The sequence below is a fragment of the Prunus avium genome, chromosome 2 (genome assembly GCF_965620075.1).
Source record: "Prunus avium chromosome 2, drPruAviu1.hap1.1, whole genome shotgun sequence".
NCBI classification, from domain to species: Eukaryota; Viridiplantae; Streptophyta; class Magnoliopsida; order Rosales; family Rosaceae; genus Prunus; species Prunus avium.
Genome location: NC_142285.1, coordinates 13,121,273 through 13,135,281, shown reverse-complemented (window position 1 = coordinate 13,135,281; position 14,009 = coordinate 13,121,273). Strand labels below are relative to the sequence as shown.

Here is a 14,009-nt window from a genome sequence, read left to right as displayed (position 1 = left end):
AAGGGGAGCTGAAACGAGATATCCAAAGACCAAGCTTTTATGCCTTGCCCTTGTCTATGCTGCGCAACGCTTGCGTCACTACTTCCTTGCTCATAAGCTACAGCTCATCATGAAGTTTGACCCCGTAAGGTACTTGCTCACAAGGCCGGTGCTCTCCGGACGCCTTGCAAGGTGGCTATTGCAGCTGTCCGAATTTGATATCACATGCACAACTCCTAGGGCCATCAAAGGACAAGCCGTGATTGATATGCTGGCTCTGTTTCCTGAAGAAGAAGGACCAATTCTTTCGGAGGAGATTTTGGGGGAGCTGCTGGAAACGGTGGCTGTTGTTACAGAGGAAGAACCGTGGACCCTCTACTTTGATGGTTCTTCTACGTCAAATGGTGGAGGAGCAGGTGTGGTACTCATCAACCCCGAAGGGCAAGCCACGGCCCTCTCGTTCAAACTGAATTTTCCATGCACAAATAATGTGGCGGATTATGAGGCATTCATTATGGGGTTATCTACAGCAAAAGAAATGGGCATAGAGAAGATCAAAATCATTGGCGATTCAAATTTGGTGCTAAGTCAGTTACAAGGAAGCTTTGCTGTAAAAGAATCAACATTGGCGCCATATCGCACAGCTGCTGAAAAATTGATCGGTTCTTTCAAGCAAGTGTTGCTGGAACATATCCCAGGAGTCACCAATAGATAAGCCGATGCTTTGGCCACATTGGGGTCAAAGCTCTCATTTATCCAAGAGCAGCCCAACATCACCGTGATAAAAAGGGATGTTCCAGCAGTTGAAGCAATGGCTCAGGAAGAGCCGTTGGAGGAAAAGGATTGGAGAAAATCCGTGAAAGAGGGTCTGATCGAGGGAAGCAACATCAAGGACTTGAAGGACTATGTGGTTATCTTCAGCGAACTCTACAGACGCCTGCCAGGAGGTATTCTGACTCGCTGCATAGGACTGACAGAAGCGCAAAGAAGACTTCGAGAGGTATATGAAGCCACTTGCAATTTGGAGCCAATAATCAGCCTATATCGACTCTTGCAACGCAAAGGTTATTATTGGCCAAAAATGAAGAAACAAGCAGCTGAAGTCCAAACCAATTGTCCCAATTGTGCAACAATACCCTCCACCGAAGAGTCATTCACCATTTCATTTGCGGAAGATTGGAGGGTGCCATACTTGGCCTTCTTTATTGAAGGAGTTCTACCGAGCAACATTAAGCATGCCCACAAGCTCAAAAATACGCTGAAGAGATACTTTGTAGATGGATCCACCCTCTATCGCAAAGGGTTTAATGCTGAAGATTTGAAATGCTTAGGAGAATCTGAAGCACAGCAAGTGATGCAGGAAATTCATGCTGGAGAATGTGGTGAACACCAGGGGATGAAAAGACTCTATCGGCAGCTGCTGAATGTTGGGTATTATTGGCCCACCATGAAGAATGTGACTGCCGCGCAAATCTGACGGCCTGGAGTTCCGGGCCGAGGGGATATGCGTTGACACGCGGTTTCCTGTTTTTGGGTGCGGTGCGGTTGTGCGCGGGCTTGCCAGCACGGTGTACCGTGCGTCGAGATGTTGATGAGCGTAGGATGGATAAGCGGTGCGCCTGTTTGAACTCGTCTTCTAATCAAACGATTGTAGCCGAGAGAGGAACTAGTCTCGGCTGTTAGGTTCACGGCTTGAACTACAAGGCCGTTGAGTGATGGTGTTGGTGGTGGGTTTTGGGCGGTGCTCCGGCGTGTCGCTCAGGGAACGACGGTCGTATGATATATGGGGTGAGGGAACGAACAACAGAGATGGTGCTCCGGCGCCTTGAAAATCAAGGGTCGTATGATATATTGATGAATGAATTTTCCTTACAGTCTAACACTACTCCTAGGAAAGCAAGTAAAGATATTGAAAGTGCATTACAGGAAAAAATAAGTTGCTCCGTGGGAGGCTTTGGTTTGGTGTTTGAACCTTTTGAATGTAGCTTGAGCCTTGTATTTATAGGAAGAGTTCCTGGAGGAGTAATCGAGGCTGAAAATCTGCATGGTGGAGCCTGATTAGAGCAAGTGGGTAGTCCAATCGACATTTGGGATCGTGAAGCATGGTGTTGTGACCCCATAAATCCCGGTGAATCTCGGCCGCCGCTCTTGATTGTGGGTTCTGCGCTTCTGGCCGTGGAGACGCAATTATTGCTCTGATAGTTGGTGACCTTTTCTCTCAAGCTGCAAGGATTCTTGTGAGAATGTCTACGTCTAATCACTCTGATCCTCATCACCAAATCCTGACTTCAGTCACTTCCCACCTTCCCTCGTGCATTAAATGTTCATTCGTGGTCAGTGGGTTGCTGCAATAAACAGAGGCACTACTTCATTAAATGAAGCCTGGGACCCTGTTGTCACGTGATGATTCGCCTTTAATGCCTTTGGCCGTGATTTTGCTCGGCCTCGGCCTCGGCCTGTGCTCGAGGCTGAGACGATCATGCCTTGGCATTTTTCTTTTGTCTTCAGGAAGGCAAAGCACCCTGTTGAAACGCTGTGTTTCTGTTTTACGAGCAAGAGTCAGGGCCGAGAGAAGGGGCTCCTTCGGCCAGCTCATGGCCGTGATTTATTAGGCACAAACATTGCCCCCACATCCCTGGATTCTTCGGCCTCGGCATGGGTAGGAGCCGAATAGATTCCAAGGGATGGACCCTTTGCATTCCTTCTGAAGTGATTGACAACTGGGGCATTAAATGTGCAGACCAGTCGGCGCATTTAATGCCTCAAGCACGTCGTGTAGGCCATCATTGCCCAGGGCGTCGCTTCGTTTTGTCAGAGGAAACGACGGCCACTGGGCTTTTGACACGTCATTGCGCTTGTTCAGCGTGCTGACAGAACGTTACGTCTCTCGAGAGAGACACGCCCTTTTGTTTCGAATTCTAGCGCCAATATAAAATCCCAGACTTCCTCGCTTTCTCCTTACGCTTTCAGAATTCTCAGACGCCCAAGCTTTGTCAAAAAACCCTTTTCTCAAACCTTCAAACCCACCAAACTCTCGAACCTCTAAGTTTACCAGAGAATCCCTCCTGAGCTCGCGACTTTCCAGAACCTACAAACCCTCTCCCTTTTTCAGGACTTTCTTCCAGTGTTCTTCACGTTCATCATCTTTTTCTCGCGTTTCCCCCTTAAACACTCATCTCAAACCTGCTCTAATGACCTCCAGTACCTCCACCTCCGTTGAAGTTTGGTCCCAAGCCTTCCATACTGAATTCGAGGCTATTTGCCGAGACATCCAGGATTCGGTCCTCCCCAACATCATCGCGCCCTGGGCTGATGATGATGGTGCCCCTACTGATTCCTGCGTTCTTAGCCCCTCCATTGATGGCGGAATGCCAGAGAGGCTCGTGGCCCATTTGAAGAACAATTTGGTGGATCTCTCGGCCTTTGATGGGGGGGACTTCCAGGATTGGAACATCCTCAGGCCGCAGCAACAGTGTTTTTGGTCGTCAGCCACCAACACTATGAATTTTCCGTTCGGCATGATGACGCCAACCGTGCTCGATATGGCCGCCCTGTTCGGCCTGTCCCCTCTCGGCGTGGAAGTAAACGCCGCCCTCGTTGCTCCCGAGGTGGAAGGGAGTTTTAAAACCATGTGGCCCACTCTCACGAGACTTGTTGGGAACAAGGCGAAGAATATGCTCAACTACTCCAGCTTCTACAGTAATTTTGGAGTGGAGGACAGCGCCGAAGACGACGTCATCGCCCCCCTCGGCGAAGTTGAGCATGCTGCATTCTTGCTGTACTGGTTGTGCAAGTTTGTATTCTGCACCCAGGCGAATAAGGTTACCCTAGAGTTCGCCCACGTGGCTGATTACCTAGCGCAGGGCGATAGGTTAGCACTTGGCCCATTTTTGCTCGGCCACATCTACCGCACGCTTCACGACATCATCACCGATGGAATGAAGCCGAAGCACAGTTGTCCGCTGTGGGCTTTCCAGTTCTGGCTGCAAGCCTACTTCCCAAAGCTGAGGGCGGTGGCCGATATCAACGATGCCGAGTCGCTGGCCAATGCATTTGCCCGAGCCCCCAAGAAGCATAACACCTCGGCCCTCTGTTACAAATTTTTCTATGGCCTGGCTGAGAGGATTGGTACACAGTTCCGAGTCTGCCTTGCTCGGGCGTTCCCCCTGTTCCTAACTCACGACCTCTCCGTCATTCCTGATGTTGAGACGGAGAACGATCTGAAGGAGATCTGGGGCTCCTTCCTGGTTTCGCGCGACCTTCACTGCGGCTTGTCCAAGGCTGGGGCTGAGATTTATCTGCCAAACTTCGTGGCGCGACAGTTTGGCCTAATCCAGACGGCCCCACTCCCTCCTCTGTCAACCAACCGGCTCTCGTCCTGGAGGGCCGATGTCTCTCAGCAGCACGGCGTGGCTGGCATAACCTTCCAGCTTCAACAGGGGTGACCTTCCTGACTTTGACGCCCTGGTCGCGTCGTAATGCGTATGACGAAGATGGAAGGGTCTGGTACGAGGAGTGTATCTCGGCCAGCTTTATCCGGCCTGTTGAAGAGGCCGCAAGAGTGGCTCTAAAGAACGCAGACTGGGACCCTCTCACCCCCAAGGGCAGCAAAGTGAAGAAGGTATCAGCCGGGCCTCCTCAACTGAGTACCCCGGCCGTGGCCGTTCCTAGGGTGACGGCCCCTCCCCTGGCTGGAACAGCGGCCGTGGCTTCCACCGCGGCCCCATCCTCGACTGTAGCTCCCGCTCGCGGGGCGACGCCTGTTGTGGGGGCGCGAAAGACGCTGGCGCACAGGACCGTGCCGTCCTCCCTGCCAGTTCGACCAACCGCTGTCGCTGGTAACCCTCGCCTATTTTCTCTATTTATCATTTATTCTTCACCGGCCTCTCTAAACCACTTTTGTCCCTTCTCTTTGTATACGCAGCCTCATGTCGCAAGAGGAGCCGAGAGGCGCCAGGTACTGAGGCCGCAACGGTGGAGGCCGCACTGGCCCAGAGTGCCGTGGCCGAGACGGCGGCCCTGCAGCGGCCGAGGAAGAGGACCCTTTTTACCTTCTTGGAGGGTAGAGGTGAGGAGGAAGCTCCTCCCGTGATTGTGAGTGAGGCCCCTCGTGCGATCGTAAGTATTCCTCCTTGGCATCCTTTTTCCTCTTTTGTGCATTCTGGTAATCTGGTTTTTTCCTCAGGACGTGGCAATAGTCGAGGAGGAGGCTATGGCCGAGGTGCCGTATGTAGAGGAAGCGGCTGCTGCCCATATGGTGGTCGAGGAGGTGGGAGCCGCAGAGGCGGCGGTTGAGGAGGCGGTCACTGCCGAAGAAGTGGCTGAGGTGCTGGATGCTGAGATTGCGTCCGCAGAAGTGCCGCCTGCCGAGGAGACTGCCGAAGAGGAGACCGAAGAGATCGCCGAGGAAGCCGCTGAAGAGGCCGCTGAGGAGGCTGCCGACGAGGGCGGCGAGGAGGCCATTGAAGAGGCCGCTGAGGAGCCAACCGAAGAGGCGGCCGAAGAGCCTGCTGCAGACGTGCTTGGTGAGCCCTTGCCGTCCGCCCCTCGTCGCCCAAGCGGCATCTCCTTTCGCTCGGTAAGAGTCCACTTTCCCTATACTTGGCTTTATCGTTCTCTCTTTAGAACTGCACTATACTTCTGACCGAATTTTGTCTCTAGCATCCCAAATCGTCGTCGCCGCTGGCCATGGTTGCCGCGACCATGCCCCCTGCGCCGTTGTCCCAGGATTCGACGGTCATGACCGAGTCGGAGGTAACTGGAGCCGCGGTCGTGAGTGTGCCGAGTCTCCTGAGGACCACCTCTTCGGTCAGAACCGAGCTTTCGCTCGCCGTGAGTATTTAGTCCTTTCTTTTTGTTATCTCCTTGTGTCCTAGCTGGTTATCTCTCACCCCTACTCCCTCTCATGTTCAGGAGGCCACCTCCTCCGATGATCTTGAGGAGCTATACGCCAGCCTCCATGAGGAAGGGGGGAGCTCGGCCTCGGCTCCCTTGGATGAGGATTCCAAGACCGTCATTGAACGGCTCCGAGAGTTCCTCCTCCTTGGAGTTCAGCAAATGACCGCCGCCGGGACGCTTACGGAGTTTAGGTCCTGCTTGGACACGGCTATGGCGATCGATCTGTTAAACTCGGCTCAGCTGGAGGAAATGATCGGCCGGTATGCTGAAGCTGTCATGCGGATGGCCGAGGGGAGCTCGCTCGAGCAGGATTTGGTGGAGATAAAAGACCAAGTCCACCCTGCGATGGCTCGGCTGAAAGAGAACGACCTCGTGGTCCAACGGGAAACTGAAGAACTTGCGCAGGTCGAGGCTCAGATCGCCGAGCTCCAGGCTCGTCGAGCTCTCATACTCTAGCGCCGAGATGGCGCGGTCGCGACCGGGAAAGAACTGAAGTCCTCGGCCAAGCAAATCCTCAAGGCAGCGACCGAGACGAAGAAGGCCCTGGCCGAGCGGAAGCTGATCCGAGCGAGATGGCAGGCAGACATCGACGGTGGGGACATCGCTTGGAGAAGGATTACCTGCCTGATCTGGGGGATGTTCAGCGAAGGGGTCTAGGCGGGTGGCGAGTGACTTGTTTCTGACATATTTTGGGATGTAATAATTAACCATATACATTTTACTTTATATATATTTTTGTATAGTTTCTGTACTTTTCGACCGGCCACGACTGGTCGTTCATCTTTATTGTAATGAAACTCCTTTAAACTAATTATAAGGCTAGTCTTTTTCCCAAAAAATCAAACGTATGCTTCTTGCCTTATGTTGACCGTACCGTTTGTTTAATTCGTTCACCTACCTCCCTCTTTTCTTCTTCTTGACTTTTTTGTCGTAGGTCCTCGGTGCCATTTCCTTTTGAACTTGCGCCGAGTTGTAGGCGTCGAGTTTCAACTGTTTTGAACTCTCTGAACTCCTGGGCATCATTCGCGAGTAGTCCTCCTTCTTTCTGCCGTGTTGCTTGACATCTCGAAGAAATCGAACCGTAAACCTTAATAGCTTATTAGTGTCTCGGCCAATGGCCGAGACATAAGTAGATGTGCCCACGTCCGAGTTTTTTGAAACGCGGCGTGCCCAAAAAACTTTAGGAAATAAATTGCGCCAAACCATGGGCTCGCTTAATAGGCACGGCTTTGTGTACCCTGGTGCCCCCGGCTCCCCCTGTATTGAAACGTCTTTCAAGATAGATCGGATGTCTTCGATCTGAAACCTTTGAAAAGGCTCGCCCTGTCGCGCATCGTTTCGCGGCCTTTCCTGCTGGGTCTTTTGAGCACAGGGCCCGGTCATTTCGACCTAGCCAGGTAGTTTCAGAGGAACGCCGTGGGTTTGGCCGAGATCAGCTCGGTCCGCTGGCCATCGAGGTATAGTCACCTGGTTCCGTTGATCTGCATCATAATGGGAACCTAGGTGCGTTTGTGTTGTCGTTGGAATGGCCGTATCGTGTATTTGTAATAGTAGTGCAGCGGTTGAGCCATTCTGATCGCATGGTTGTGGTGACTCCCCAGTCACGTCGGTCTGGTCGGACTGCGCCTGATCAGTCGAGGTATGGGTTGGGCCGAATTTCTCGGCCATAGACACCGCAGGGCTACTCCGTCCTAATGCTTTGGCTAAAACGTGGAGTGGGCCGCATGCTGTTTTTGCTGGATAGATTGGTCCGGAATTTGCCCACATGGGCTGCGACTGCTCCCAGCTGTTTGTCGGTGGCAAAGAATGCTGGCCATAGCCTGATGCTTGGGTGTGGGCCGATACGCCGAGGCTGCTGCTTTCGCCATAAGGCTCGATTCTCTCGCGCTCTTGGCTCCTCGGTCCGGCTCTGGGAGGCGTCGCGGGCGAGGCTACCGGCATCCTCTCCTGAAAAAGCGTTCGCAGTTCGGAGGAGAACCTGTCCATCGCGGCCATGAAGGATGTTTCTATCCTGTAGGCCTGCTTGGACATCAGCCCCTCCACTACTGCCTGTTCCTGCATGGACTCGGCCGTACGTTCCATCGTTACTGGAACGCTAGCCGAGATCCTGACCGTATGTTTGGTCTCGGTACTTATGATTGGTGAGGTGGACTCAGGAGTCTCAGAAGTCATTTCGACTGCTTTGTTTTTGAGCTTTGCCTGTGCCCTAGTTTCCACCATAAGTTTTTCACAAGTATCCCACCGAGCGTGCCAAAAGTGTCTGCCGCGCAAATCTCACGGCCTGGAGTTCTGGGCCGAGGGGATATGCGTTGACACGCGGTTTCCTGCTTTTGGGTGCGGTGTGGTTGTGCGCGGGCGTGCCAGCACGGTCTACTGTGCATCGAGATGTTGATGAGCATAGGATGGATAAGTGGTGCGCCTGTTTGAACTCGTCTTCTAATCAAACGATTGTAGCCGAGAGAGGAACTAGTCTCGGCTGTTAGGTTCACGGCCTGAACTACAAGGTCGTTGAGTGATGGTGTTGGTGGTGGGTTTTGGGCAGTGCTCCGGCGCGTCGCTCAGGGAATGACGGTCGTATGATATATGGGGTGAGGGAACGAACAACAAAGACGGTGCTCTGGCGCCTTGAAAATCAAGTGTCGTATGATATATTGATGAATGAATTTTCCTTACAGTCTAACACTACTCCTAGGAAAGCAAGTAAAGATATTGAAAGTGCATTACAGGAAAAAATGCTCCGTGGGAGGCTTTGGTTTGGTGTTTGAACCTTTTGAATGTAGCTTGAGCCTTGTATTTATAGGAAGAGTTCCTGGAGGAGTAATCGAGGCTGAAAATCTGCATGGTGGAGCCTGATTAGAGCAAGTGGGTAGTCCAATCGACATTTGGGATCGTGAAGCATGGTGTTGTGACCCCATAAATCCCGGTGAATCTCGGCCGCCGCTCTTGATCGTGGGTTCTGCGCTTCTCGCCGTGGAGACGCATTTATTGCTCTGATAGTTGGTGACCTTTTCTCTCAAGCTGCAAGGATTCTTGTGAGAATGTCTACGTCTAATCACTCTGATCCTCATCACCAAATCCTGACTTCAGTCACTTCCCACCTTCCCTCGCGCATTAAATGCTCATTCGTGGTCAGTGGGTTTGCTGCAATAAACAGAGGCACTACTTCATTAAATGAAGCCTGGGACCCTGTTGTCACGTGATGATTCGCCTTTAATGCCTTTGGCCGTGATTTTGCTCGGCCTCGGCCTCGGCCTGCGCTCGAGGCCGAGACGATCATGCCTTGGCATTTTTCTTTTGTCTTCAGGAAGGCAAAGCACCCTGTTGAAACGCTGCGTTTCAGTTTTACGAGCAAGAGTCAGGGCCGAGAGAAGGGGCTCCTTCGGCCAGCTCATGGCCGTGATTTATTAGGCACAAACAGAATGGTGCATGCAATTTCGTGAAGAAGTGTCATACATGCCAAGTTCATGGCAATCTAAGGCACAAGCCTCCCACGTTATTACAGGACATGCGTACTCCTTGGCCTTTTCACACTTGGGGGCTTGACCTGATCGGAACTATCCACCCGCCTTCTGATGGTTATATATGGATCCTCACAGCCACTGAGTATTTCACAAAGTGGGTTGAAGCAATTCCTCTTCGAAAGGCCACGGGGGCTGCAGTTGCAAATTTCATCCGTGAATACATCGTCTGCAGATTCGGAATCCCATAAAAGATCGTCACCGACAATGGTACCCCATTTGTCAACAAGCAAGTAAGCTCGACACTTAGCGGCTATGGCATCAAGCATCGTCGTTCCACGCCATACTACCCGCAGGGAAATGGCCAAGCAGAAGCCACAAATAAGACTTTGTTGAGAATCCTAAGCAAGATGGTGTATGAGTATAAAGGAGGCTGGAGTGTCCACCTGCCGGATGCTTTATGGGCTTACCGCACCTCTCCAAGGAGCGCCACGGGTTTCTCGCCTTATGTACGGTTCCGATGCCATATCTCCCATCAAAATCACTATCCCCACTGCTAGAGTATCAGCTGTTAATGACCTTAAATGGGATGCAAAGACATGCTCGGAGTGGCGCTTGTTAGATATCGAGGCTTTGGATGAGAAAAGAGTGGAAGCCGAAAGAAGAACAGCACTTTACCACAGAACCATTGGCCAAGCTTACAACAGAACAATCAAGCCGCAAGCCTTCAAGCAAGGAGACCACGTGCTAAAAGTCGTCGAGCATGTGAGAAGACAAGTATCGGGACCTTACAAGTTTGCCCCGCAATGGGAAGGGCCATTTGCAGTCAAAGAAGTTTACAGCAGCGGCTATTATCGCTTGGTCTCTGTCAAAAAAGGCATGCTAACGGATCCCATCAACGGGAAGTGGCTCAAGCCCTACTACTGCTAAGTTCATTTCATGCCCAGCACTTTTTATTATTGTACTTCCCTTTGTTTTAAATATGAACTCCTTCTATGTTCTCACTTGGTATTTTGGAAAACTCTTGTATGATGCACCATTACGGTAGCATAAGCTTTGCAATGAAAATGAAGGAGTATTTTGAAAAAAAATCTGTCGCCGAGCTATTATTTTCCTTTATGTAGCACCAAACTCGCCTTGCACCAAATACTATATATATACGTATGTAATAACAATAATAAAAATATATATATACATGCCACTTAGCAGTAAAACATGCCAAGCAAAGCCACTTGGATGGGGTCCCAAATCGTCAACAAGCATCATGCCTAAGCAAAATGACATAAGCCAAGCTATTACAAAAGAGGGAGCATGCAATTCTTGAGGTGCTGGAACAATGGAACCATTGTACCCTCTCAATAAGCAATTCAAAACATTTGGAATCATGAACATGTCGGCCTAGCCCCTTCAGAGGCATCACAAAAAAAAAAGAGGAGGTGCGTCTTGGGCCAAATGACTAAGGCAAGACTTGCAAAGAAATTCTAAAAGCAGTGTAGCAGAGATCTTGTTTTTCAGAAGTCCTATTGGAATTTTGGGCAGCATGTACTTTGTTTTTAAGAGTATCCAACCTGCCAGAAAATCTCAGAAAGAGGAAGTTTCACAAGGACAGATCTTTCCAACCAAACAGCATATATATGAAATACGTGGATTACAATATGCTTCGAGCATTGATAAATTAATACAAGCTCCGGGAGTTCAAAGTTACATTGCAAAAACCATAACGACATGATCGTTAGATTATCCAAAATGTACACAGCCATAACACAAAATAAAGTTATACATGCTGAAGGGTGATATGTCCTATGGTCATGAGGAACTGCACATCAAGCCAAGTGGCTCCAAATCAAAGAGGGTAACCTGCAAAAAAAAAGAAAAGAAAAAGAAGGCACGCGTCAAGGCTAGGTGATGCTAGAAGGTGTAGTGCAACAGAGAAATAAAAATAAAAATAAAAAAAGATTGCATACCTTAAAGCTATGAGGAATGCCCAAAGAGAACGGAAGAAGCCTTGAGAGACGACCTGGTCGCTGCCTCAGCCACGCATTCGGCACTATCAATTGAGACACCCTTAGCAAGAAGCAAAGTCTGGAACTCACGGTGCTTGTCTTCCAATTCGCGCTGCTTAAGGTTCAGCGCGTCGACTGCAGGCTTTATCTCGTCGAAACCCGGCAGCGATCTCATACTATCAATAGCCCGTGCTCCGAATACAGCGCATGCTAAGTTTCTCACTAGATTGAGAAGAAGGTCCACAGGGAACCCTAAAGTCATGGCCTCACAGATCGCATCTCGCCAGCAAAGGAGCCGGTGGTCTGTGATGTCCAAAAGCTCCATAGTGTCCATCCCGTGAAGTACCAAACCCAAAGCCCGGAAGGCGGCGCTCCTGGAGAAGGATGAACTGATACCCGTGACTTCTGCAAAGCACCCATACTTGTCCATGAACCTTCTCAAGGCTCCGATCGTTTCTGGGTACACGAGGGTGCCTTGGAATATTGCATACCCATCGAACCTGTAACAAAGAGGGAGGAGTTCGTCGATGGACCGGAGAATCTTGACGCCGCCATCAAAGAAGGCTTTGAACGCCATAAAGGAAGTCTCAAAGAAGATGCGGGGTAACAAGGGCAGCAACATCAATCAGAGGAGTAAAGGGCACGCCTTCCGCGCCTTGTGGAGCGCCCTCAACCTGAGAAAAGAAAGAAAAGCAAGTCTAAGGGATGAGTGACCTAAGAGGAGGCTAAGTTGGGACATAGAAAATGGGGAACAAGGAATGGGTACCTCGTCGGCAGTCTGCATAGTGTCAGCAGTGGGAAAACTAGGGCCGACCTCTGAGGAAGGATGTGTCGTGTCCACAATAGTAAGGACCACCTGCGAAAATAATAATAATAATAATAATATATATATATATATATATATATATATATATGTGGCAGGGCATGAATGGTGAGGTGAAGCAGGCAATACGCAGCACGTATACACAAAGGCAACAAGCAAAAAAAAGACTTCCAATACCAGTTCAGGATTCATGCGTCGCTCGGGGCTGCTGGCAAGTCCGGGAGGAATATTTGAGGTATCCGGCTCCTCTGAGTAAGTATCTGTTTGTGCCTAACAAATCACGGCCATGAGCTAGCCGAAGGAGCCCCTTTTCTCAGCCCTGGCACTTGCTCGTAAAACTGAAACGCAGTGTTTCAACAGGGTGCTTTGCCTTCCTGAAGACAAAAGAAAAATGCTAAGGCATGATCATCTCGGCCTCGAGCGCAGGCCGAGCAAAATCACGGCCAAAGGCATTAAAGGCAAATCATCACGTGATAGCAGGGACCCATGCTTCATTTAATGAAGTAGTGCCTGTTTAATGCAGCAAACCCACTGACCACGAATAAGCTTTTAATGCATGAGGGAAGGTGGGAAGTGATTGAAGTCAGGATTTGGTGATGAGGATCAGAGTGATTAGACGCAGATATTCTCACAAGAATTCTGACAGCTTGAGATATTAGGTCACCAGCTATCAAGGCCATAAATGCGTCTCCACGGCCAGAAGCTCAGCACCCACGATCAAGAGCGGCGGCCGAGATTCACCGGGATTTATGGGTTCACAACACCATGCTTCACGATCCCAAATGTCGATTGGACTACCCACTTGCTCTAATCAGGCTCCACCATGCAGATTTTCAGCCTCGATTACTCCTCCAGGAACTCTTCCTATAAATACAAGGCTCAAGCTACATTCAAAAGGTTCAAACACCAAACCAAAGCCTCCCACGGAGCAACTTATTTTTTCCTGTAATGCACTTTCAATATCTTTACTTGCTTTCCTAGGAGTAGTGTTAGACTGTAAGGAAAATTCATTCATCAATATATCATACGACCCTTGATTTTCAAGGCGCCGGAGCACCATCCCTGTTGTTCGTTCACTCACCCCATATATCATACGACCGTCGCTCCTTGAGCAACGCGCCAGAGCACCGCCCAAAACCCACCACCAACACCATCACTCAACGGCCTTGTAGTTTAGGCCGTGAACCTTACAGCCGAGACTAGTTCCTCTCTCGGCTACAATCGTTTGATTAGAAGACGAGTTCAAACAGGCGCACCACTTATCCATCCTACACTCATCAACATCTCGACGCACGGTAGACCGTGCTGGCACACCCGCGCACAACCGCACCGCACCCAAAAGCAGGAAGCCGCGTGTCAATGCATATCCCCTCGGCCCGGAACTCCAGGCCGTGAGATTTGCACGGCAGACACTTTTGGCACGCCCAGTGGGACACTTGTCAAAAACTAATGGTGGAAACTAGGGCACAGGCAAAGCTCAAAAACAAAGCAGTCGAAATGACTTCAGACACTCCTGAGTCCACCTCACCAATCACAATTACCGAGACCGAACATACGGTCGGGATCTCGGCTAGCGTTGCAGTAACGACGGATCGTACGACCGAGTCCATGCAGGAACAGGCTGGATAGAAACATCCTTCATGGCCGCGATGGACAGGTTCTCCTCAGAGCTGCAAACGCTTTTCCAGGAGAGGATGCCGGTAACCTCGCACGCGATACCTCCCATAGCCGGATCGAGGAGCCAAGAGCGCGAGAGAATCGAGCCTTACGGTGAAAGCTGCAGCCTCAGCGTATCGGCCCGCACCCAAGCATCAGGCTATGGCCAGCATTCTTTGCCGCCGACCAACA

General features: G+C 50.6%; 1 protein-coding gene across 1 annotated transcript; it reads left to right on the top strand.

The window, feature by feature from the left end:
• The first annotated feature begins 9,752 nt into the window (after positions 1-9,752).
• LOC148296537 (uncharacterized) lies at positions 9,753-10,265 on the top strand. The gene has a single exon (XM_088248558.1). It carries the CDS (start codon positions 9,753-9,755, stop codon positions 10,263-10,265), a length of 513 nt encoding a protein of 170 aa, XP_088104684.1.
• Positions 10,266-14,009: the final 3,744 nt, after the last annotated feature.

What these genes read in the sequence shown, in the direction of transcription:
- LOC148296537 (XM_088248558.1), top strand. Translation starts at nt 9,753, where the DNA reads ATGAGTATAAAGGAGGCTGGAGTGTCCACCTGCCGGATGCTTTATGGG.